Below are 24,232 nucleotides of genomic sequence, written 5' to 3' on the forward strand. Positions count from 1 at the left end.
ATCTATCTATCTATCTATCTATCTATCTATCTATCTATCTATCTATCTATCTATCTATCTAGTTTGTGGGTGATTCCCACAAGAGGTGGAACCATCTGCCCATCACCACCAAGAGTCTGTCCCTAACCTTATAAAGGCTAAGGAAAATCCACAGTCCCTTGCGGTTCATTAAATGTGCTGTTGTTGATGAGTTTCTCTGGTGAATATTCTGTGATTTTTGTGAACATATGGATTTTTGAGCTCAGTGCTAGGGATTTAAAATTGGGACTTTGTCTGTTTTTGGATTTCCTATTTTGTAGACATTGTAGACATTGTCTTTGCCTTTGTGCCCCTCAGAGCTTATTTTGTGCCACATATCTTTTGACCGTTTTTGTGATTTGCTTAAGTTTGACAGATTTCTCCCATCTAGTGGGCATTTGGTGTCATTGTTGGGACTTAATGTGCTTAGAAACCTCTAGTTTGAGACAGTGTTGCCTGACAGACTGAAAAAATAAAATCAAAATGATTAATGTCTATGTGTAGATATACTACATAAATTTATGTAGTATATATTTGTATGCACAACATGTAATATATGTTGAGTTATATTTTAGGGGAGTACAGCAGCATGGTATTAAACATTAATGTCTTATAGCATCAGGTATTCTTATTTGATTTTTGGACCAGGTCCCTTCACAATGTAGATTTCATTTGTCATCCCTTTGTTCATGTGAGCTTCGTAATTCATTTTAAAGATGCAGAAGTTACTGCACATGGGAATTTTGATTGTGTGGTACATCAGAACTGGAAAAATACCGTAAAACACAAAATTTAAAACGGTACAGTGCAAGCAGTTTGGGATTTTTGGTACAGGAAGTAAATGTCAGCTTTCCTCTCAATCAACCCTCTATCTTCCAACACTTCAACATCATGGTCGTGTATACGTGGAAAAACATCCATTCTGTGTACTTCATGAAACAATACCACAGGCTTCAACTTGATAGGGAAACACCCCCAAGTTGATCCAAGGGATCCACTCGTATCCTTATTGGTTCTAGTGTTGTCAAAAGTATCAAATATTGCTAAAGTATCATTTTAAACATTGCTTCAATGCTCATTTTTCATAGTATTGATTCTATGGACTACATTATGAATGCACTTGGAATTGACAATTGAGCCTCCTAGGCTACCAATGGGCATAGAGTAGCAGCCCCCTTTCTACCGGAATTAATTAAAATGGCAATTTTAGCAGGGTCTGAGCCTTCACTAATACACTTAATTGACAAAGAGGACAGCCAGGGTGAAGTCTGAAAATGCCTTAGCTTTGTGCCAAATAGGGGCAGAAAATTCAAATATACCCACAAGCCTATATGTAGGATTTGCTGCTGCATTATACCAACTAATAAGGGCTAACACAACCAATTTAACCAAATGCTTGAAGGACTAACATGTAAGTCAATGCAAAGAATTTCGAGTAAATATCTTATTTCTAAATTATGGAAACATTAATCAGTATAAGCATGGAAACTGTTGGGTTTGAAGCAGGGATGTGATGTTTGTTTTATTTACTAGAGATGAAAGCATTTCTTGTAGCCAGTTAAATGTTTAACACATTAAGACAGGAGTCTGCAATTATTTTTACCTGCAGGCCAGTTTTATTCTGTGCAGCACTATTTAGCACTTGAGCTCCATTGCTCCCTTCTGTCTTTAAACTCTTGACATGAAGTGTGCTGCCGTAGTCCGTTACTTTAGTTTATTTTATTACGGGTTGTCACAGATGGCCGGTGTCCTTGCCTGGCCAGCATGACGCCTCTTCACTGAGAGCACCGGAGGAGCAAGTGTGGGGAACACAGTACCTCCCCCAGGATGCTAGATGGCAGCCCCCATGGGTTGCAGTGGTGCCTCAGACTCCCGCAGGGCTTCATGGGAGATGGAGTTATCTACAGCCCTGTTGGGATCCGGGGGTGCTGCAGCTGTTTCTGAGCCCATGTGGGTGGTTCTTACACCACACCCGGAAGTGCAGCTGGAAGTAGGGCAGCGAGCACCTGGAACACTTCCGGGTGACTTATATAAGGGTCCAGCAGAGACTACCCAGGGAGCCAGAGTCGCTAAGAGGAGAACGAAACTTCCTGAGGAGGAGTGGAGGAGAAAAGAAAAGGACTGAGAGATAAAGAAGGAGAATAAGAAAGTAAAGTAAAGAAAGGAAAGTGTGTGATTTGGCTGTTGGGAACACTGTGTATAAATAAATTAATGTGTGCTTTTTGGACTTGTGCCTCTAGCATCTGTCTGTGTCGGGTTAGCATGTTATAGCGCCATCTATCTTCCACAGGGTACTTGGGTAGGGTCCTGTGCCTTGCAACTGTGTGCTACAAAAAACAGGTGTATTAAACTGTGGCTATTATTGTTACAGTATACTTTATGTAAACTGTACTTAACTGAATAAGTAGTGTGGGTTCAGTCTTTATTTTAAGTGGTTTATTGTTTCACATGGTATCTTCCAAAGCTGGGCATGTAGTACAGCAGGTACATGAATAAAATACGTTAGGTAATAAATAAAAAGAACTATTGACTTAACTAAAATACAATAATGAAAATAATAAGGTGTAATAAAAATAAATATTTAGTTTACCACATTATTATATGTGGAAAAAAGAGAAACTGAGTTTAGTTTATCCCCATATGTTATTCATTGACTGCCTACCACTTCCCGCAGCACTTAACTGGCATCCCGCAGTAAAAATGATCAAGTCAGCTACTGCATGGATATTGCATCATCTACCAGCTGCATTAAAAAAAAAAGCTATAAAAAGAAAAGGTTTAATTAATGATGACATTTAACATATTTGAGCAATCACCAGTGATTTTATCTGTTTTGTTTGCATATATTACAGGGAGCAAGCCTTAGCTGTACTCCATTTTGCTTTCTTTTGTATTGTGTGACTTTGCCAGATAATCCTCTTCTCATAAAGGGCTGTGTTTTACAGTGTCACATTTGTTTGATGGCTTCAGTTGAGTTTTCATATGCTTCTTTTATGCTCTGCAGACAGATCATGAACAAAAAAGCTAAAATATTAACAATAAAAAAAATTAAAAAGCACATTTGATAAAAATGCATTGCAGATGTGGTAAAAGGGGTGTGAGGTGTCTAAAAAGATCCAGAGGTAAACCCAGACCTCCCTAGACCTGCACAGAAATGGCCTTACCACAGGCTGCCAGCCCCATGATACTGCCTGCTGGCTTTGCCCAAAAATGAGAAGTTGGCCTTAAAAAATGTTTAAAAAATACATTAAATGTTTAGAAATTCCTTACAAGGGAGAGGCTAAGCATAAACCTCCGGCTTTTTGTGACAACTCCAAACAAAATATCTTTATAATTTATTAATTTATTTACAAAAACCGTAGGAAACTCTAAAAATGGAAAATACAGGAAAAAGAGCAATAAAGAGTTTCCCAAAAAAGGCAACCCAAGGTTAACAAGCCTCAGTACAAAATCTACAACCAAAATCCAATAACAGAAGTGAAAAATCAAGAAACAGAATATATCATTAGAAAATATTACAGAATGGTAAAGCTATTAGTAAATCTTTGCTGAAACCAATTAACTAACCTCAAAAAATGGCAGAAGGAGGACCCAGCGGCTGTGACATCAGGGTGTCTTTGTTTCCTGGGGTTCCACCCACAAAACACAAGGAATGGCAGAACATTTCAAGACAGTGAATGCAAATAACAAATAAAAGTACAATGTGTGTGTCCTTGCCTGTGTGTGTAGGTCACAGGTTCAACACGCCCTTGACCCTCTGCAGTTTGCATATCAGGAGAAGGTGGGAGCGGAAGATGCCATCATCTATATGCTACACCGATCCCTCTCTCACTTGGACAGAGGCAGTGGTGCTGTAAGAATTATGTTTCTAGACTTCTCTAGCGCCTTCAACACAATCCAACCTCTGCTCCTTAGGGACAAGCTGACAGAGATGGGATTAGATTCATACCTAGTGGCATGGATCGTGGACTATCTTAAAGACAGACCTCAGTATGTGCGTCTTGGGAACTGCACATCTGACATTGTGGTCAGCAACACAGGAGCGCCACAAGGGACTGTACTTTCTCCGGCCCTGTTCAGCCTATATACATCGGACTTCCAATACAACTCAGAGTCCTGCCATGTGCAAAAGTTCGCTGATGACACTGCTATCGTGGGCTGTATCAGGAATGGGCAGGAGGAGGAGTATAGGGACCTAATCAATGACTTTGTTAAATGGTGCGACTCAAACCACCTACACCTGAACACTAGCAAAACCAAGGAGCTGGTGGTGGATTTTAGGAGGCCCAGACCCCTCATAGACCCAGTGATCATCAAAGGTGACTGTGTGCAGATGGTGCAGACCTATAAATATCTGGGAGTGCAGCTGGATGATAAATTAGACTGGACTGCCAATACTGATGCGCTGTGCAAGAAAGGACAAAGCCGGTTATACTTCCGTAGAAGGCTGGCTTCCTTCAACATCTGCAATAAGATGCTGCAGATGTTCTATCAAACAGTTGTGGCGAGTGCCCTCTTCTACGCAGTGGTGTGCTGGGGAGGCAGCATTAAGAGGAAAGACGCCTCACGCCTGGACAAACTGGTGAGGAAGGCAAGCTCTATTGTTGGCATGGAGCTGGACAGTTTAACATCTGTGGCAGAGCGAAGGGTGCTCAGCAGGCTCCTATCAATTATGGAGAATCCACTGCATCCACTAAACAGTATCATCTCCAGACAGAAGAGCAGCTTCAGCAACAGACTGCTGTCACTGTCCTGCTCCACAGACAGATTGAGGAGATCATTCCTCCCCCAAACTATGCGGCTCTTTAATTCCACCAGGGGGGGTAAACGTTAATATTTAACATTATACATAGTTATTGTCTGTTTTTTTCACCTGTATTATTATCATTCTTTAATTTAATATTATTTATTGTATCAGTATGCTGCTGCTGAAGAATGTGAATTTCCCATTGGGATTAATAAAGTATCTATCTATCTATCTATCTATCTATCTATCTATCTATCTATCTATCTATCTATCTATCTATCTATCTATCTATCTATCTATCTATCTATCTATCTATACAGTATAAATGATAGATAGATAGATAGATAGATAGATAGATAGATAGATAGATAGATAGATAGATAGATAGATAGATAGATAGATAGATAGATAGATAGATAGATCTTTATTGTCATTGTCACTTTTACAAAGGAACAATGAAATTGAAGGTGCAGTCGACTCAGTGTGAGGCATAAGAGTTAAAAAGACAAGAAGAGAGAAAATAATAACAAACCAAATAGTAATAAAAGTGCTTTACAAAATATACAAATTGCACTTGTTAAATATACAAATTGCACTGGTTAAATGTACAAATTGCACTGGTTAAATGTACAAATTGCACTGGTTGACTTAAGGTCTATATTGCACATTGGGAGAATGATATGGAGCAGTTTTATTCTGAGTTCAGAGCCATGATTGCTTTTGGATAAAAGCTGTTTTTAAGGCAGTTTCTCCTGGTTTTCATTGCTCTGTATCTCTTGCCCAATGGCAATAGCTGGAAGAGGCAATGACCGGGATGTGTTGAATCCTGTGAAATGTCTATTGCTTTTTTGCGGCATTGGGAGGTGTAGATTTGTTCCAGAGTGGGGAGGGTACAACCAGTTGTTCTCTCCGCTGTCCTGATGACCCTGTGGAGCGCTTTCTTTTCTGAAGAAGTGCAGCTGCCGTACCACACACACAGTCTGTACATTAGCACACTCTCGATGGAATAGTGATAAAAGGCAAGGAGCAGATTTTTGGGGAGATGGTTCTTTCTGAGGATTCTCATAAAATACAGTCTCTGCTGCGCCTTCTTCAGCAGCTCCTTGGTGTTGGTGCTCCAGGTCAGATCATCCTCCAGCTCAATGCCCAGAAACCTGAATACCAGGACCCTCTCCACACAGGCCCCGCCAATGATGAGTGGCTGGATGTCAGTTTTGTTTGTTCTAAAGTCAATAACAAGCTCCTTCGTTTTTGTGGTGTTAGGAGCAGGTTATTGACTCTGCACCACTCTGACAGCCTCTCCACCTGTATACCAGCTCACCCTCCTTGCCCAAGACGAAATCGACCACCATTGTGTCATCTGCGAACTTTATGTTGCCTATTAGTCAAATTAGAATCACTTTTTTTGTCAGTAATTAATGTACCGAAATTTAGCTTGATAGCTTTGGGGCTGCTTGTTACAGAAGAAAATCACATATAAATAACATCAATAACAAGTTAAACTGCATGCATTATGTTAGTGCAAGTTATTTGGAAATTAAATTGAAAGCATGTATACGCATGTAGTACAATACAATACAATACAGTTTATTTTTGTATAGCCCAAAATCACACAGGAAGTGCCGCAATGGGCTTTAACAGGCCCTGCCTCTTGACAGACTCTCTAAGAAGACAAGGAAAAACTCCCAAAAAAACCTAGTAGGGAAAAATGGAAGAAACCTTGGGAAAGGCAGTTCAAAGAGTGACCCCTTTCCAGGTAGATTGGGCGTGCAGTGGGTGTCAAAAGAAGGGGGTCAATACAATACAATACAGTACAGTACACAGAACAATTTCTCAATATAGTAAGAAATAAAAAAAAAATATACATTTTAGAAGATTTGTATTTGTATAGAGTCCTGGAGACCTCATCCTTCAAGCTGCCTCCCCCATTTGGCCATTCCACAGCTGAAACAGTGCTGGGCCAGCCAATCCGATGAAAGGACCCCTCTCTCCCACGATTCCTGCGATCCTCCATCTGGGATGACTTTTCCTTAGGCAGGCAAAACAACTTGGCAGGTGGGCCGTAGCACCAAGTGCCACATTTGAGTACCGAGAAGAAAAACAGAATAAGTGAGGGTTAGTATACAATTATAACTGTCATGTTACTTATGTTTAAGTGCTAATGACTAACAACAGAGATGCAGTCTGTACAGTTAATCAGCAGCTCTAGTCAGGATATGCTAAACTGAAGTAGTGAGTCTTCAGCCGGGATTTAAAAGCTGAGACCGAAGGGGCATCTCTTATAGTAGCAGGCAGACCATTCCACAGTTTAGGGGCCCTGTAACTAAAAGCTCGACCCCCCCACTGTTATTTTATTAATCCTTGGAATCATAAGCAGACCGGCATCTTGAGATCTTAATGTGCGCTCTGGTTTGTAAGTCAGTGTGTACAGTATGCACACACAAATACATATATGTGCATACCAAATACCAAAATTTGCATATACACACACTAACATCCTCATATATGAAAGGACACACAAATGGGCGAGGAGAACAAGATAACTACTTGTTTGCTAGGGCTATAGTTCTGGGAAAGAAATTGTTTAAGAGTCTATAAGTTTTAGTTTTAATTGGTTTTTACCAGAGGGAAGTTTTTAAAACAACAGCAATTTATTTGTAGAATATCCCAAAATCACACAAGAAATATCTCACTGGGCTTTATCTGGCCCTGTTTTTTGACAGCCCCCTAGCCTTGACTCCCTAAGAAGACAAGAAAAAAATCCCCCAAAAAAATTGAAGAAATCTTGAGAGAGGCAATTCAGAGACAGGAGATGGGGCGTCAGCTCATCACTACCACTGCGCACCCTTGCCCCCGTGTTTAATACATGCTTTAAATAATTTCATCATGAAAATTACATCAGGTATACATCTTAGTATTTAAATTGTTCAGAGAACTGTAATGTCATGAATGTAATGAATTCTGTGCCTTGTCGGCGTAAGAGAAAGCCCGTTTAAGAAACCCGTAGTGATTCACACACATAGAGCACATGGAAGAACACATAGAATATAAAGCATTTAATGTGCTATTTTAATTACAGATCTGAGAAACTCTTGTAAATTAAAGATTGATTTTAAGATTACATTTCTGACGTTCTACTTTAATGACAAAATAAACTACGAGATTAAAGTTGACATTTCAACATTTTTTTTCTTTTCTCTGTACCCTAATATGCTTCCGTATGACACTCAGACAGTGGGCTATGATTCGCCTTTTCATGGCGACTTTGATATCTGACCACTTTTTTCTGTTTTGGGCACTGTGCGACTTTCTGAATTTGAACTTTCCAGTTTTTCTGCCACTCTGTATCACTTGACCAACTTCCTTTTGTTGTTTATACAACTGCTTAAGCCAACAAATAGAATGTTTTTCCTTTTCCTTAGCTCCTTACTTTTTCAGGTGCTTTTGCCGTTGTCTTTTAACCAAATGCTGAAGATGATATTTATATTGATTTGCATATTAAAATATGCAAAATTATGGGTGGGACAGCAGGAGCGTGCATGAGCATTACTTTTCCCGCGGACTGGGATTTATGGAGTTGAAGTGCACAGAAGTTGACTTATGCACAGTTTTATGCATCTAAATTTTTTTGTAAGTATGCACATTTCCACTTTTGTTTGTACGCCATGTTTTAGTGTGAATTCTACACATGGCATTATTCATGAGTCTCCAGGACCTTGGCCATTTAGGGCTTTCTAAGATAAAAGGATGATTTCAAAATCTGTCCTGAACATAACCGAAACCAGTGTAAGGACTTGAGAACTGGAGTCAGGTGTTTGCTTTTTTTTTGTTCTTGTAATAAATCTTGCAGAAGATTTTTGAATTAACTGAAAGCTGTATAAAGAATGATTTGAGCAGCCAGTGAACACCGCACTGCAGTAGTCAATCCCACTAGAAATAACTGCATGAATTACACTGGTCTGCAAAAAATATTTTTTGTTTGCCACTAGGAACTTCAGACCAGCTCTTTATTAGTTTTTTTTTACATATGAAATAGGAATGAAGCTAGCACGTCATGTTTTTGAGATACACATCATTGATGGTTTGACACTTTTGAATATCAATGTATCAACACAATATCTGGAGTCTGAACTATATCCCACCAAAATTGTTTGAATGTGTTTATTCTGAAAACAAACGAGAAGACGATACCAGAGACACAAAACATGTTTATGTCAATTTACCTCTATATACTGTAAAAGAGAGGTCAGAGAGCTCAAAAATATTAGAGACACTTACTTTTGCACTTGTACTGCACATCCATCTCTCTTTGCAAGAACCAACAGTAGTCACCTATCATGCTCAGAGTAAATTTTGCCTGATATCAGTTTCCCATCACCTTTATATCTTGATGAAATCTTTCCCCATGCTCATTGCTGATATCGCCCAGATTTGGTGGAAAAAAAGTCGATATGAGAATGTAAAAAAATTACATCTTCAGTGACATTCTGGCTCCCATACGCTGATATGTTTTCAGCAGGTTCTCCACAAACTCAGTATAATTCTCTGCTCTGTGACGGCCAAGAAAATTCTGTACAACCTGCACGAATGCTTGCCATGCTGCTGACTCAGTTGGCTTCAGTTTCCTTTTGAACTCCTCTTAAGCATCGGTTCACGGATTTCAAGACCAACAAAAACACCTTCCTTAATTTTGGCTTCACTTTTCTCGAGACCAAACTTATTTCTTAAATTCTGAAATGCTTCACTGTTTCTGTCCATCGCCTTGATGATTTTCAAAGTAATGGTGAGTCTAACAAACGAAATATCCTGAAATGCAATGTTATGTTAAGGAAACAGTAAAACCGACCACCTACTGCAGCATCATGTCTGAGTTGTGTCATTATGCTTTAGAGTCATATAAGACTTGGTAATCAGTAGCAAATATTTTTTCCGCTAATTAAAAATTAATGATTTCTAAATAAAATTAATAATGACAAGGTAAACAACTCACAGGTGTTAATAACATATGGTGAATTTGTTTATCTCAATGGCATCTATAGTGGAATTACCAGTATTTAACAAAATGGTTATACACCTTTACTGTCCAGTCACCCTAATTGTCCAAGACCTGGAACGTCATAACTGAAAAACGTGATATGCTGGACGAAAACAGTTTTCAGATTTGGAGTCAGTAGGTGAAATTTGTTAAAGTACAGGTGAAAGAATCCCAGTAGCGAAATGCTTGTTGACCAGTGTTAATTTCAAAAACAACAAGTAATGGCTTGGGTCAGATGAGTCTGTGGTGATCCTTTTGACATGGTTTATGACACTAGACACATACAAATAGAAGAGCACAGCCAATTATTTTTTCTGCAGACATCACAAACACTGCAGTTTATTTTCAGAGTGGACAATTGCTGAACCAAACTAAACAGCAATGGAGAATGTGATTACAATTTCACTTATGGCTTTGTCGAACTGTACTGGGAAGGGGTGGAAAATATTTCATTACTTTAGTTGGCATAAGAAAATGCCATTGCTGAGCCTTCTTAATGATGGAAATGGTGATAATGTCCCAGCTGAGAGTGTTTATGATAGTTGTACCCAAAAATTGAAAGATTTCCACCATCTTGGCTGTAGAATCAATAATTTCTAGAGGGAGAGGTTATAAGTGTCATTTGTGAAAGTCAATTACCATCTCCACTGTCTTTGTGATATTGAGTACGAAGTTATTTGTAGTGCACCAAGACAAAAGATGAATCACCTCCTTAGTAGTAATTAGTCTGATAATGGTGGTGTCGTGGGCGAACTTAATGATTTTTATTGAAGGGTCAGTGGACTTACAGTCATTAGTGTACAGGGAATTGCGTAAGGGGAAAGTACACAGCCTTGTTAATATGGAGACTGTCTGAGAGATGGGAGCCCGTCCAAACATCCTGTTTGTGAAAAAACTGTGAGTCCATTTGCAAATGGAAGCATTGAGTTCAGTTTGTAGAAGTTCAGTTTGCAGAATCTCAGGGCGAATGCTGTTAAATGCTGAACGGAAGTGTACAAACAGTATTCTGGCATAAGTTCCTTCAGAGTGCAGATGCTGCCCCAAAGTGCAGGTCCATGTTCATGCTGTAATACACAGATCTACTTGTCCAGCACACAGACTGAAGTGAGTCAAGATGAGGAGCAGTAATAGACTTCAGATGGATTACAACTAAAGCTGTTCAAATATCATCATTTTAACTGACATTAAGAATAATAGGCCTATTATCATTGACGCAGCTTATTTTATCTTTTTTGGAAACTGGAGTAATAACATTCCTTTATTCAGAGTGAGAAGCTCAAATTAAATTCTGGACAAAGTCGCATGCACTAATGAGGACTGATAGGTTTCTTTATTTTTTCTATTTTTATCTCTGAGTCTTTCTCATGCTCTCTTGTGCGCTATTGATGTCCTTTTTGCATTTCCTTTGTGACCACAAGGGGGAGCCACCGAACCCCAAACCACAGACACAATAATAACCAAGCAGAATTCCAGGTTCAAATAAAAATATTTTATTTGCTTCCAATGTTTTTTTTTACAAAAACACCAGCCACAATGCACAATTATTTATTTTCTCCTTCCACCTCCCTTAGAGTTTTGCCTGCTACCTCCTGACTCAAATAATGTAAGTAAGGCTGCAGGTTCTCTTTTAAATCTGAACCAAGAACTGCACGCTCAAGTCATCTGGAGCACTTACGGGTCAATTGGAAACCAGGGCAGTTCTACCCCAACAGCGTCCTCTGGTGGTACCCAAAGACCCCAATAGGGCTGCATTTCTGGACTCCCAACTCCCATGCCACCCTTTAGATGTCTCAATCGGATTCAGCCCTGAGGAACACTGCCACCTGTTGTGTGGGGGAATGAACAGCTTCTGGTATGCCCATTCACCTAGTCCATCCATTATGGCCTCCTGGCAAGGAAAGAATCCATCCTTTATCCTGAGCAGGGTGCCTCTCCTTCCTCCATGGCACCTACACCTGGCTGTCTGTTCCCATCTGTACCTTCCCCAGACTCTTAATTGGGACATTGAGCTTCAACAAATTGTTCCTATTGTACTCTGTTTGGGATGAGGTGTTTAAGTTGCTGGGACTTGCTGACTTATTTGTCTTTGTTTAGTGTGGATCTTCAGCAGGTTCACTCTGTATGTCCTCTCCTATGGCTACCTTGTGAGTTCCTTCAAATTGACATACTGGCAATATTCTCATTTCCCTTCTCGGTGTGACCAATCCAATTGTGTTTTCTGGATTTTATTTCAGTTTTAATAGTTGTTTATTTGATTAATTTCCATGGCTATTCTTCAGTTTTTTTGTTTTCCCAGCACATGAGCTATTTATTCCAGAAATGTAATTTAAAAACAACCTGGAATCTATTAATAATTATGCCTATTTTCTTCCATGACTCACAGCAGTACTACAAGAGCTGTGACGTGTCATTACTGTTGAAAATGTACATCTTTGTTTTTAATATGATTTAAAGAAACTTGGTTAACTATTCCAAAAGCTTGTATGGTTTTAATAATACGGTGTTGGATATCTGAGTAAGCACCGCTATTTCTAACAAAGAGGCTTCCCAGGTAGAAAACTAATCAACATTGTGGGGTTGTTTATCTTCATTGATAACTAAATTGGCAGTTTTTCTGTGTTCAATACATAATCTGATTGGGTGGGTGCCTATGTGCCCTCTCCTCAGTCTTGGCTCGATGATTTCAGCTGTTCTAGTGTGTCATATTTGCACTATGATTTTATCAGTTTCATTGAACAGTGTGATTTTGCCCCAGTTGCTACATATACTGAGGTCAGCTTTTTTTCAGTCAGTTTGCCTATTTGTCCTTCCTTCCATTCTTTTTCTATTTTCTATTCACAGAATCGATTTCTCTTAATTATATATTGTGACCAGTAGGGGGCATTGTAGAAGCCCAAACACAACCACACAGATGCAAGTCCCAGGTGGAAATTGAAACTTTATTATAATTACCGTATATACACGTGGATAAGCTCTCCTGCGCATAAGTTGGGACTTGATTTTACTGTATAATTTCTGGTATTTTATAATGTCGGTCATATAAGTTGAATGCGGAAAACTCACGCTATTGGTACAAGGGATTATGATATGCTAACGCCCACCTTAGAGAGTAACCACAGAGCATACTGCCTTTTATTTCTATGTGGGTGTGGCAATGCGCTGTATCAGCATGTGCTTCTAACCTCTCTCTCTATTGTGCCTACATGACCACACGGTAATAGCCAAACTATTCCAAAGCAACTTTTGCACTGATTTGTGTTTTTTGTATCTCACACCCTCATACACCTTTATCGTACCCTTACCTACAATGGAGAGCTCGCTCAGAAGGAAATAGTTCTAACAAGCATGATGTGTGCCAAGCACATGTGGTGATTTTTTTTTTTTGTCAAAATGTGACAAATACCAAATTTGATGAGTTTCGAAAGACAATGAATACAGTGATCCCTCGCTATATCGCGCTTCGCCTTTCGCGGCTTCACTCCATCGCGGATTTTATATGTAAGCATATTTAAATATATATCGCGGATTTTTCGCTGCTTCGCGGGTTTCTGCGGACAATGGGTCTTTTAATTTCTGGTACATGCTTCCTCAGTTGGTTTGCCCAGTTGATTTCATACAAGGGACGCTATTGGCAGATGGCTGAGAAGCTACCCAGCTTACTTTCTCTCTCTCTCTCTCTCTTGCGCTGACGTAGGGGGGTGTGAGCAGGGGGGCTGTTTGCAGCTGCTTCCTGAAGGACATGCTGCACGGAGCTTCGCATACTTAAAAGCTCAAAGGGCACGTATTGATTTTTGACTGTTTTTCTGTGGCTCTCTCTCTCTCTCTCTCTCTCTCTCTTCATGCTCCTGACAGAGGGGGTGTGAGCTGCCGCCTTCAACAGCTTTGTACTGGCGGTGCTTCGCATACTTAAAAGCCAAAAAGCCCTATTGATTTTTTTTTTGACTGCTTGCTTTGCACTCCTTTGAAAAGGAAGATATGTTTGCATTCTTTTAATTGTGAGACAGAACTGTCATCTCTGTCTTGTCATGGAGCACAGTTTAAACTTTTGAAAAAGAGACAAATGTTTGTTTGCAGTGTTTGAATAACGTTCCTGTCTCTCTACAACCTCCTGTGTTTCTGCGCAAATCTGTGACCCAAGCATGACATTCTAAAAATAACCATATAAACATATGGTTTCTACTTCGCGGATTTTCCTATTTCGCGGGTGGCTCTGGAACGCAACCCCCGCGATGGAGGAGGGATTACTGTACCAAGGTTTGACTGTATCTATCTTATGTAAGTGTGCATTATTTAGTTTTTTTGTATTATTTACACATTATTATTACCAATTTTTTTTTGATGGTAACTACTTTTTTCACATCTTGTAAAGCACTTAGAGCAGCACCCTTTGTATGAAAATGTGCTATAGAAATGAATGTTTTTGCTGTTGTTTCCCTGATGTCCATATTTCAGCTAATAGTGAGTGGACTAGTGATTGAAGCTGTTTAGTATATTAGGCAATATGTTGTCAGGGCTGTTAGATTCTAGACCTTTGATAGTAAGCTTAACTTCACTTAGACTTGTAGCTTCAGTGTCAATTCAGTGTCAATATAGCAAGTGTCTTGAGTCAGCTAACGGGTCATGCTGAGTTAGTACACAGAAAAGCTTGCTGAAATGTCCCTCCCATCAATCTTTTTGTTGTTTGACAGATGTCAGAAGCGCCCCCTTTTTATGTTTGCTCCGTTTATTTCTTGCTAGTTTTTTTGTTATTGGCTATATAATAAAATGCTAAGGTCTGTGTGTCCAGTCTTTCAGAGAAGTCTGATTGGTTAGTTTGGCTTTGGTGTGCTTGGTCAGTTTGGAAGTGTGAGTGTGACACTAATATGGAGGATTAAAAGGCGTATGAGCCACGTAGAGAGAGTCACCCTCAAAGACGGTAAATATAAAACTGGGCAGAAAATAAGAATGGTGCCTTGCAAATAATGAAAGAGCCCGAGAAGGAGGCTTTATGGGAACTCTCGAGAGATGCAAATACAGAGGAAAGACGCTGAAGTTACAAATAGTGCAAGAGACAGCAAATATTTTTGAAATATTCTATTACCTGTCTGTGACAGGTACCATGGCTAGTGCTGTATAAATCCCTAGCACTGTTGGAACATCTGACTTCCTCCAGTTTAGTGGTCAGGTTTTAGGCCAAGTGCCTTTTATTTCTCCTTATGAGCTTTTAAATCATTTCGCTATATTGTACTGTCGGAAGTTCTCCATCAACATGTATACAGTCTTGCAGTATCTTTATTTTAATGTCCTTCCTCTTTTTTGTTTCTTCCCAAATTTCAATTTAAAATCCGTTCTGTTATCATCTTTTCCTAGCATTCAATTGTATTTTTTTGTGGTTGAGCACAATGTTGCAAAGATTGTGTTCCATTTTTGAAGCTGTTCTACAGTGGATTCAGAAAGCATTCATACCCCTTCAAATATCTGCACATTTTTTTTTTATTGTAGATTTAATTTTAAATGGATAAATTTGCCATTATTGCCCATCAATCTACACTCAATAACCTATAATGACAAAATGAAAACATGTTCGTAAGCTTTGCAAATTTATTACAAATCTAAAACTGAAATCTCAGTTTTCAGACCCTTTACTGTGGCACTCTGAATTGTGGTCAGGTTTTCTTTAATTTAGCTTTAATTTGTTTATTTTGTTGCAGGTTTCCTTCCCTTTGCTGAATTCCCATTTATGGTCGTTTCATTTTTATGATATTGGTTTCAGATCTCTGCACAGGGCAATGATTATGTTGCGCCTGCCCTCTGGTTTCCCATTGCTGTCGAGACACACTTACAGGAGATAGCCATACATGCTTGTAGCAGTGTCCCACAGTCCTTTGCCTGCCAATGAGTGATCTGTAATGAACTGTATGGGAAGGTTGTATTTTATGTGCCATGAAGTAGAAAAGAAGGTCACTGCTTTGGTCCCTCCACAATATTAACATACAAAGAGGAACACGTGAAAGAAACTGAGTTGTTATAGTTGTGTCTGTTTTGGAGTTACTATTTAACAACAATCTGTAGACATTTTTGGCACTGTTTATCTTTAACAAGCCAGAATACTGTGTATCATTATGATTATATACTGATTATCATTAAACTAGAGAAAAGACCATTTATTAAAATGGGCACAATGATACAATGCTAGCAAGAGAAGGGAAGTAAAAAATAGGAAAAGACTACGCATGTTATCATGATATTAGCACTGCAGACTATGCCATTTCTTTTAAAAGAAGAATCGTTTGATAGAGCAGACACAGTGGCCGTGTTGTTGGAAGTATCAAATGAATATTTCTCCATTTTTGTTATTAATTTTCATATTTTATAGATTGGTGTAGTATAAAACTAAAGCTGTAGCCTTTAATATAGATAGTAAAGACTAAAGATTTCTTTGTAAAATGTTTTTGGTAAGCTGTCTTCCTTCTCCATTAGTTGGATATAATGCAACTGCAAAATTGTAAATTGCACAATTAATCCTAAAACAATACGGTCCAAAACCTGGCCATAGATGCAAATGCTAAGGAGCTATTGATTGATCTTATGTTTTTTATGCAATTTTTGAATATATATGGAGTTCTGTCATTACCTGTCAGATGGAGTTGTAACAAAACCTACTGCCAATCAAGACATCTAGTAAGGCTTCTTATTAAGGCCCGAAGGAACTCCGTCTCTCCTGCTCTCTCATCAACAAGCGACACCTCCTTCTGGGTGATTGGGCTCTTATGGTCCTTGGCTGGAAAGGGTGGAGTCAGTTGCCCTCACTGGGTAGCTTTCTCTGTACTGTGGAGGCAAAGGAAAATGACACGGTTAGTGGCAGTAATGCCTTCCCTCAGCCTGTGCTGGTATTACATACCAGGGAGGAACCTGGATGGTGACCCCCGATGCACATTTTTAAGGTTTAAGGTTTCTTTATTTAGTCATGTTTACACAAGAAAACATGAAATTTGCCTTCTCAGTTGCATCTAATAACAGATAGAATGAAATAAAACAGACAAATAGAAACAAGAAAGGTTTAAGGTAAGGCAGTTAGATCTATACTAATAAAAGGCAAAGCCCTCACTGACTCACTCACTCACTCACTCATCACTAATTCTCCAACTTCCCGTGTAGGTGTAAGGCTGAAATTTGGTGTAAGGCTGAAATTTGGCAGGCTCATTCCTTACAGCTTACTTACAAAAGTTAGGCAGGTTTCATTTCAAAATTGTACACGTAATGGTCATAACTGGAACCTCTTTTTTGTTCATATACTGTAATGGAGTGCAGCTCGATGGCCGTGGGAGGCGGAGTCGCGTATCGCGTCATCACGCCTCCTTCGTAATCACATGAACTGAAAACAAGGAACAGCCACAAAGAGCACTGAAGAAAACATTCATTACACAATTGAGAAGGCAGCGAAACAATAAGAAGCGAGCGAGTGACGCATATGTAAACCGTAAGTTTCAATTAAGTTTATAGAAACGCTCCCCCTTCCGTTTGCAATACCATATTCGCGAGATACAAGTTTAATGAGAAGACACGAGGTATAAACGAGACTTTGGATCACTTTGAAACAGAGTTAAAATTGCTGTAGCGAGAAACTTTTAAGTGCCGGGTCTTAGCTAACATTAAATAAAGCCGTGGACATCGCAACATCACACAAGAGAGCGGCTCACGTGAACTGACTGAACACAGCACGAGTGATCACTTAGATGAATCAAACCTGTTCAAAAAACACATTACACAATTGATAAGGTACGAAAAGAATATGAAGTGACTGACGCATACAGGCATAAATTAAGTTCATAGACCTACAAAAGATTGCCATTTTTCTCCTGTACAACTATACGTTGCATTCTCAACAGTAAGCTTCCACGGCTTGGTCATATTCCAACCGGAGTGCTCAACTGACAACGTGGTATACAAAGACAACTATAACAATCGTAATAAACGAACAATGAAACAACGGAGAACCCGTGCATTAAATAAAAAGGCTGCTTCCTTGGCCAAGCAAGGAAAGAGGATGGCCTTATATGGCGTTCGTTTATAAAAACAATCGTAATAGACGAACAATAAACCACTACAGAACCGCGAAGGAAGCAGAAAGGACGGACTTATATGGCGTTCGTTTATAAAACAGCGGAGAAGCTGTGTAAAGACAGCTTCACAAAAAAAGAGATCCTTAACAAATTGTTATTGGTATATTTTCCCTCAGTTTGAAAAGGTTTTCTTTTCTTCTTAATAAAAATTTAAAAGCAGTACTTCGCTGCTGCAAAGCGCGGGGATTTTGATATAAGTTCTTAAGTTTGCATATGCTGGGTTTATGTCCAAATAAGAAGAACATCCTCATAATAAATAAAACTTTATGACCAATACCCCACCCAACCCCACCTCATTACCTGCCCCCCCAACACTCAACATACCCCCCCCCCCACCTTATTTTGTTATACAGGTATATTGCCTTTGATTCTTGTATGTGTAATCATTATCCTCTGATGACGGATCCTGGCAGGAGCTGAAAGCACAGGAATAAAAACAAACTTTATGATACGTGATTCATTTTCTCCCTTTGTAGATCTCCAGCTACAAATATATATATATATATATATATATATATAATATATATATATATATATATATATATATATATATATATATATATATATATATATATATATATATATATATATATATATATATAATATAATGAGATGAGTATTTTAGGGTTTCAAATGTATTATATTGTTCTATTGCCGTAAAAGCCAACTCGCTGTGTTATTTTTTGCAATACTCATTCTGCTTGGTAATAATGAATGAGAAGAAATGTTTTATAAGTTTTAAGGATTTACTGTGGCTTACAAATAATTCAATATAAACATTAAAGGAACACAAAGTTTCATGATGCCTATTTTTATAGCCCATTTTTCCATGGAAGGCAATCAGAGGACATGTTGAGTGGTGTTTTCAGTAGAAAGTCTGTTATCTGCTCTTGTTCAAAGTAATCAGAGAGATGAAAGTTAAATAGCTGCAAACTAAACAAGAGAAGCCCTTTCTTTCAAGCATCAGTTATCTTCTCATAGTTTAATTTTCAGTAAATGGTATGAATGCTTTGATTTTGATATAATTTTTACAAATACTATACACTTCTAATTCCTGCTGATTTTTGGAATAAAACCTTCCTATACTACCAATCTCCACAATTTGTAGTAAAAAACACTGCCTCTAGATTTTTCGTCCACCATGAAAAATTGCTAAGGCTGTTCCCGCTGGATTAGTCTCCATAATTACAGTTAGAAGCACAAGAATAATGATAAAAAATATATATGCTGTATATGTTTCTTTCTTTCACATGTATGCACTGTTTTGATTATATTGCGTTCTTTTGTCTAATGAACTTGTCAGATAAGTAACTGAATTTATTTCCATTCTGTGGATTAGCCGGCTCTTTATAAATGCCAGTAAACATTGAGCGTGGATTTGCATAAATATAATTTTCACTGCATGTCAGTCACTGTTTTTCAAGTGTATGGAAGGAGGCAGAGCTTAGGTCTATAGGCGACGGCATAAAAATACAAATTAAGGTAATACCGAGATTCAGTAGTAAGGGGGAGTTCAGAGTAGATGAATGGGTGGATGAGTAGATACATTTTGAAACACTGTTTATTTATTCCTTTTAACTGGAAATGCTGTGGACCTAAAACTAGCTGTTATGCAGTCACAGTTTTGGACATCTAAATTTAAATAATTGGGTGTAACAGTCTTCAAAAACATACACATGTCATACTGAGTGATTTTCAGTTCTTTGGTTAGCTAATCATCTTTATGGAAATTATTGTGTGTGCCGGGGCTCATGTACACTGTGTATACACCAAGTGTGCCACCGTGTTGATAGTTGCCATGGCAGCAGTGCTAGCTGTCTATGCCTTATTTATTTCTCTGCGTTGGATTTCTAGACTTGCATCCATTTTTGTTTTGCTGAGCGCCGTGTTTTGCATTTCATATACAATAAATGTTTGCTAGAAAATCTGTGATTTACAAAACCAGATAGTAGCTGATCCATAGTTCCTATTGGCATGGTTTTTAAGGGTCATACACCACAAGTGTAGGTCCAGTTTTGGTGGGTTATTGCATTTTATTTATTACTTTTCTTCTCTCATTCTCACTTCTGCTATATTTGAATCATTATGCCATCAAAATTAGGAAAATAGGACATTTTAAAATTTGCCGAAAAATAAAAGAATTGGTTGGGTATCTTATTTATATTTTTCTCATATTTTACAATGTTCATCTGTCATTACTGGTTTTAAGCTTGTCATTGTCATGCCATTTTGCTGTGTGTCATTAGATGCAGTTATCATATAAACAAATATACTGTGTGGTGGACGGCTGGGGATTCAGCTCAGCCGGGACGCCAGGAAGGACCTGGAGAGGGACAATACCTCCCCGGGACCACGAGAGGGCAGCCGCCCTGGTCTGCGTGGGGGCCACAGGAACCGAGGTTGGAAGCTCATCCCAGCTGGGACCAGTGGTCACCGCCAGGGGGCGCCCAGATAATTATGGAGCCCTGGAAAGCAGCACTTCCACCACACCAGGAAGTGCTGCTGAAAGAGAGTCCAGGTACGCCTGGAGTGTTTCCAGGAGCAAGGGCAGCACTTCCACCACACCAGGAAGTGCTGCTGGAAGATCATCAGGAAGCACCTGGAGCACATCCGGGTGAACTATAAAAGAGGCTGCGTCACTCCATTCGGGGAGCCGGAGTCAGGTGGAAGAGGACGGAGCTTGCGACAGGAGGAGTAGAGGCAGCAAAAGGAAAGACAGAGATAAGGACTGAGCCATTATTGTGCTGGTTTGTGCACTGAGTGCTGTGTTGCAGAAAAGAGGAATAAACATGTGTGTTGTGGACATCTGGTTGTCTCAGTGTCTGTCTTTGTCCGGGGCATCTTTTACAACTGCTAATTTAAACATTGATATTAGTAAGTAATTAAATCTGCTATGCAGCATTATGACACTGCTAATTGCTTATGAAATTTATTTTAAACTCTTGTATTGAATTTCCTGTATAAGACCATTCCAGGGGCCTCATTTGCAAAACTTGATTTGTCAAAAACAGGAAAATAAGCACAGCAAAAAAAAAATCAGATTTATAAAACTTGGTGTACATACACATTTCCACTCAATTTACCCTTTATAAATCACAATCATGTAAATGTGCATTTGCGAATGTGCCTCCACCATATATGTCCATGCTAATCAACTGCTAATCAACCTCATACATATGTAATCCTGATGCTGCACATCTTCATTGGCTGGTAGAGCAGCCACCTGACACATCCAGTAGAGCCAGGCAGAAGTTCTCATCTCTAAATTACTTGCATGCAAAGAACCTTCATTTGGTGCCCTAAGTGCGGATGTCAGTAACAAGTACAAATATGATGAATGGCAAAATGTTCCTGCTGTTGTAAATGCATTGAACTTCAGCCGCACCATGCCTGAAATAAGAACAAAATGGTCCGATCTCTGGTGACATAGCAGATCATTAGTCACCAGCAGAGTGTGCATGTAGCAGGAAGAGGTAAAAAAAATACATCTACACTCTCTGATTTGGATCTGCAAATGGCATCTGTAATTGGAGATGCCTTTTTATGCAGCATTATGCCAGAACAGTCCAGATGATTGTCAGTCTCATCTTGATGTCACAGATGACTTCCATGTTAATATAATGTCACTGCTTACAGTTAATGAAATCAGCTTCATTCTTCCAAGGTGCCCTTAATGCATAAAAGTGCTCTGATTACATTAGGAAATTGGACACTACTGCTGAGACATTCCTGACCTGTTGACCAATTCCCTGAGAAATGATAATAGGTTAATAAATGCAAATACGCAGCATTGGTCCTCTTAAAAGGGAACTAAAATACAGTTTGTGCATCACATCTGAGTTTTTATAAGTTTGTCGCAGGTCTTACACTAAATCTGTAATATGAAGAGAAATGTGTCTCAGTTAAGCCATCTCAGATGACTCAAAGTGAAGTTATGCTAGTAGGTCACATAGCAGATGAAGAATCACTTTACTGAAGCTTTTTAAGTGTTGTGAAGACCCAAAGAAGTGTTTGTTAAGGTCTTTCTCCATAATAGTAATTGAGTAACAGAGGCATTTTTCCAGTACCTAAACTAAAGTGTTTCCATTTTGTGTTTTACATTTTTAATGAATTTAGATCATTTTGCAGAGATCTGTTTTCACTTTGACAGTAAGTAACTTTTTCTGTTGATCATAACAATAAAATTAGAAAACTTCCAAGGGAGTGAATACTTTTTATAGGCACTGTACATAGTGCTTAGCGCTAATACTTCACAACCCCAAAATCCTAGGTTTGAATTCTGGCTTGGTATTGGTCTTATACAGCCATGCTTGTTGGATTCATTGCTAACATTAATTTGGCCTTCTGTGTGTGTGCTCCATGATGAACTGATATCTTGTCCAGGGTTGGTTCTTGCCGTGCAAAAAGCATAGGCTATGGATCCTTCCACTTTCAACTCAAGTATGCAGGTTTGATAATGCTTGGATGGATGAATAAATATCACCTTATGTGTCCAGGCATGTGAAGGCTATGGAACTGAATAATAATAAAAATGGAAGCTTGATTGACTTTCAAATGTGTTGCCTTGGAAGCATGATCAAATAATTACCATTTTACTGTTAAGGCTTGCTAGTTGGTATTTGCAATAAATGATAGATCTGTGCATGTTTAGAAGGTGTCATTTAAATAATGGATTTATGTGTGTGTCCCCTTTACCATTTCAGGAATCAGTGCTGGCCCATGTGAAGCATCCAACAACAGTGGAATCTGTAGAAGCAGCAATCAAGAAACACAAGGACTTCACCACCACCATGGAGTTAAATCTGCAGAAGATTAAGACTGTTGTTGAGGCAGGGGAAAGCCTCATCATTCAGGGTAATATCTACTCTGAGAGAATTAGAGAAAGGATTGATACCATCTCCAACAGGTAATCTATCTACTATATAATAAAACACTAATGTCTGTGTGTCCAGTACCTCTGAGCAATCTGATTGGTCTATTTGGCTTTGGTGTGATTGGTCAGTTTGGATTTGGTGATGCAACGAAAGAGGAAGTGCGAGTGTGAGACACACAAGGAAGACAAACAGCGAGTGAGGCATGCGAAGAGTCGCCCTCAAAGACGGAAAATTTAGAAGTGGACAGGATGCGAGAAAGCCACCTCGAAAATAATGTCAGAGAAAATAATGACACACGCAGAAACTGAAGAAAGTAGTTGAAAGTGCACAGTGGGCATTTTTAAATTATTCTATTATCTGCATTCGGGAGGTAGTGCAGCTAATAATACAGCCTTCTACAGCAAAAGTGAACCTTAAATTTGAACAAAAAAATTCTAAATCAATATGGCTTAGTTTATGTTTTAAATTGATCTGCATTTTCTTTACATATTAAGATGGTGGTCCTTGAAAAATTTGCTGTCAGTCAAACATAGTCCACATTTTCAAAAACTACCTAATTAATTTCAGTGTGTAATTTAAAGAAAATGTGTTGTTCTTATGTATTTTTTAAATTTTATTTTTTAAAGCCAGAATAGTACACTGGTATTCTATTTAAACCTGTAATAACGGGTGCAAATAAAGAAAAAAACAGAAATACAAAGATTACAAAAACATGCATTTTGATGGAAACTGTGCAAGTATAATTATTTTTTTTTACTTTTTTGCTTTATTAGATAGATACTGTTTTACTTGTTCCAAGGGGAAATTTAGCTCTTTTTCACTGTCTTACTAAGATTCCAAAGTTTTATTACAGGCCTTGGTTATGAAAGAACACATTTGTAACCCGGTTTTGTATGTAAGTTGGGACTTGTGTTGAAAATATCTGTTAATAGAAAGATCTGCAAAAAATAAATAATGCTACTTGCTTATTTTACAGAAAACAAATTTCAAACTTAAAATGACAGTGCAGCAGTGTTAAACTACTTTAAATCACAAACACAAAATGTGTACAACGGTTATTTACAGTACAATATGTAGGACAAAGTGGGCATTGGCCATTCTTCTAGGCTTTAGTGGCACACCAGCCCTGTTAACATGCAGATTTAACTGGGATTCAGGCATCCACCTTCCACCTGCATAAATCCCACACTAATATTCCAAACTAAGTGACAGAACTCCACCTGGTACCAGGATCTGTCTGGACTCCCTGTGATAAACAAAGGTGTAAATCAGAGTTGCACTCACATCTTTCCAGATGCCCCTCTGCAGTCTTCTTGAACCAGAAGGTGAAAAATGGACAGAAGAACTAGCCTATTAGAAGAAACTGATTAAGCAACAGGAAGTGACATTAATCCAATCAGGAAAAGTTAAACATTCACTTAAAACTTTCTGCACCATCCTCTAAGAAGCTCTCTGG

General features: G+C 38.7%; 1 protein-coding gene across 1 annotated transcript in view; it reads left to right on the forward strand.

The window, feature by feature from the left end:
• LOC114647794 (spectrin beta chain, non-erythrocytic 4-like) overlaps positions 1 to 24,232 on the forward strand; it is a 432,215-nt gene that overhangs the window by 157,580 nt on the left and 250,403 nt on the right. The window contains exon 18 of the mRNA XM_028796437.2: positions 22,606 to 22,808. Within this exon, the coding sequence (XP_028652270.1) occupies positions 22,606 to 22,808 (203 nt within the window). The remainder of the gene's footprint in view (positions 1 to 22,605; positions 22,809 to 24,232) is intronic.

Source organism: Erpetoichthys calabaricus, chromosome 1 (genome assembly GCF_900747795.2).
Source record: "Erpetoichthys calabaricus chromosome 1, fErpCal1.3, whole genome shotgun sequence".
NCBI classification, from domain to species: Eukaryota; Metazoa; Chordata; class Cladistia; order Polypteriformes; family Polypteridae; genus Erpetoichthys; species Erpetoichthys calabaricus.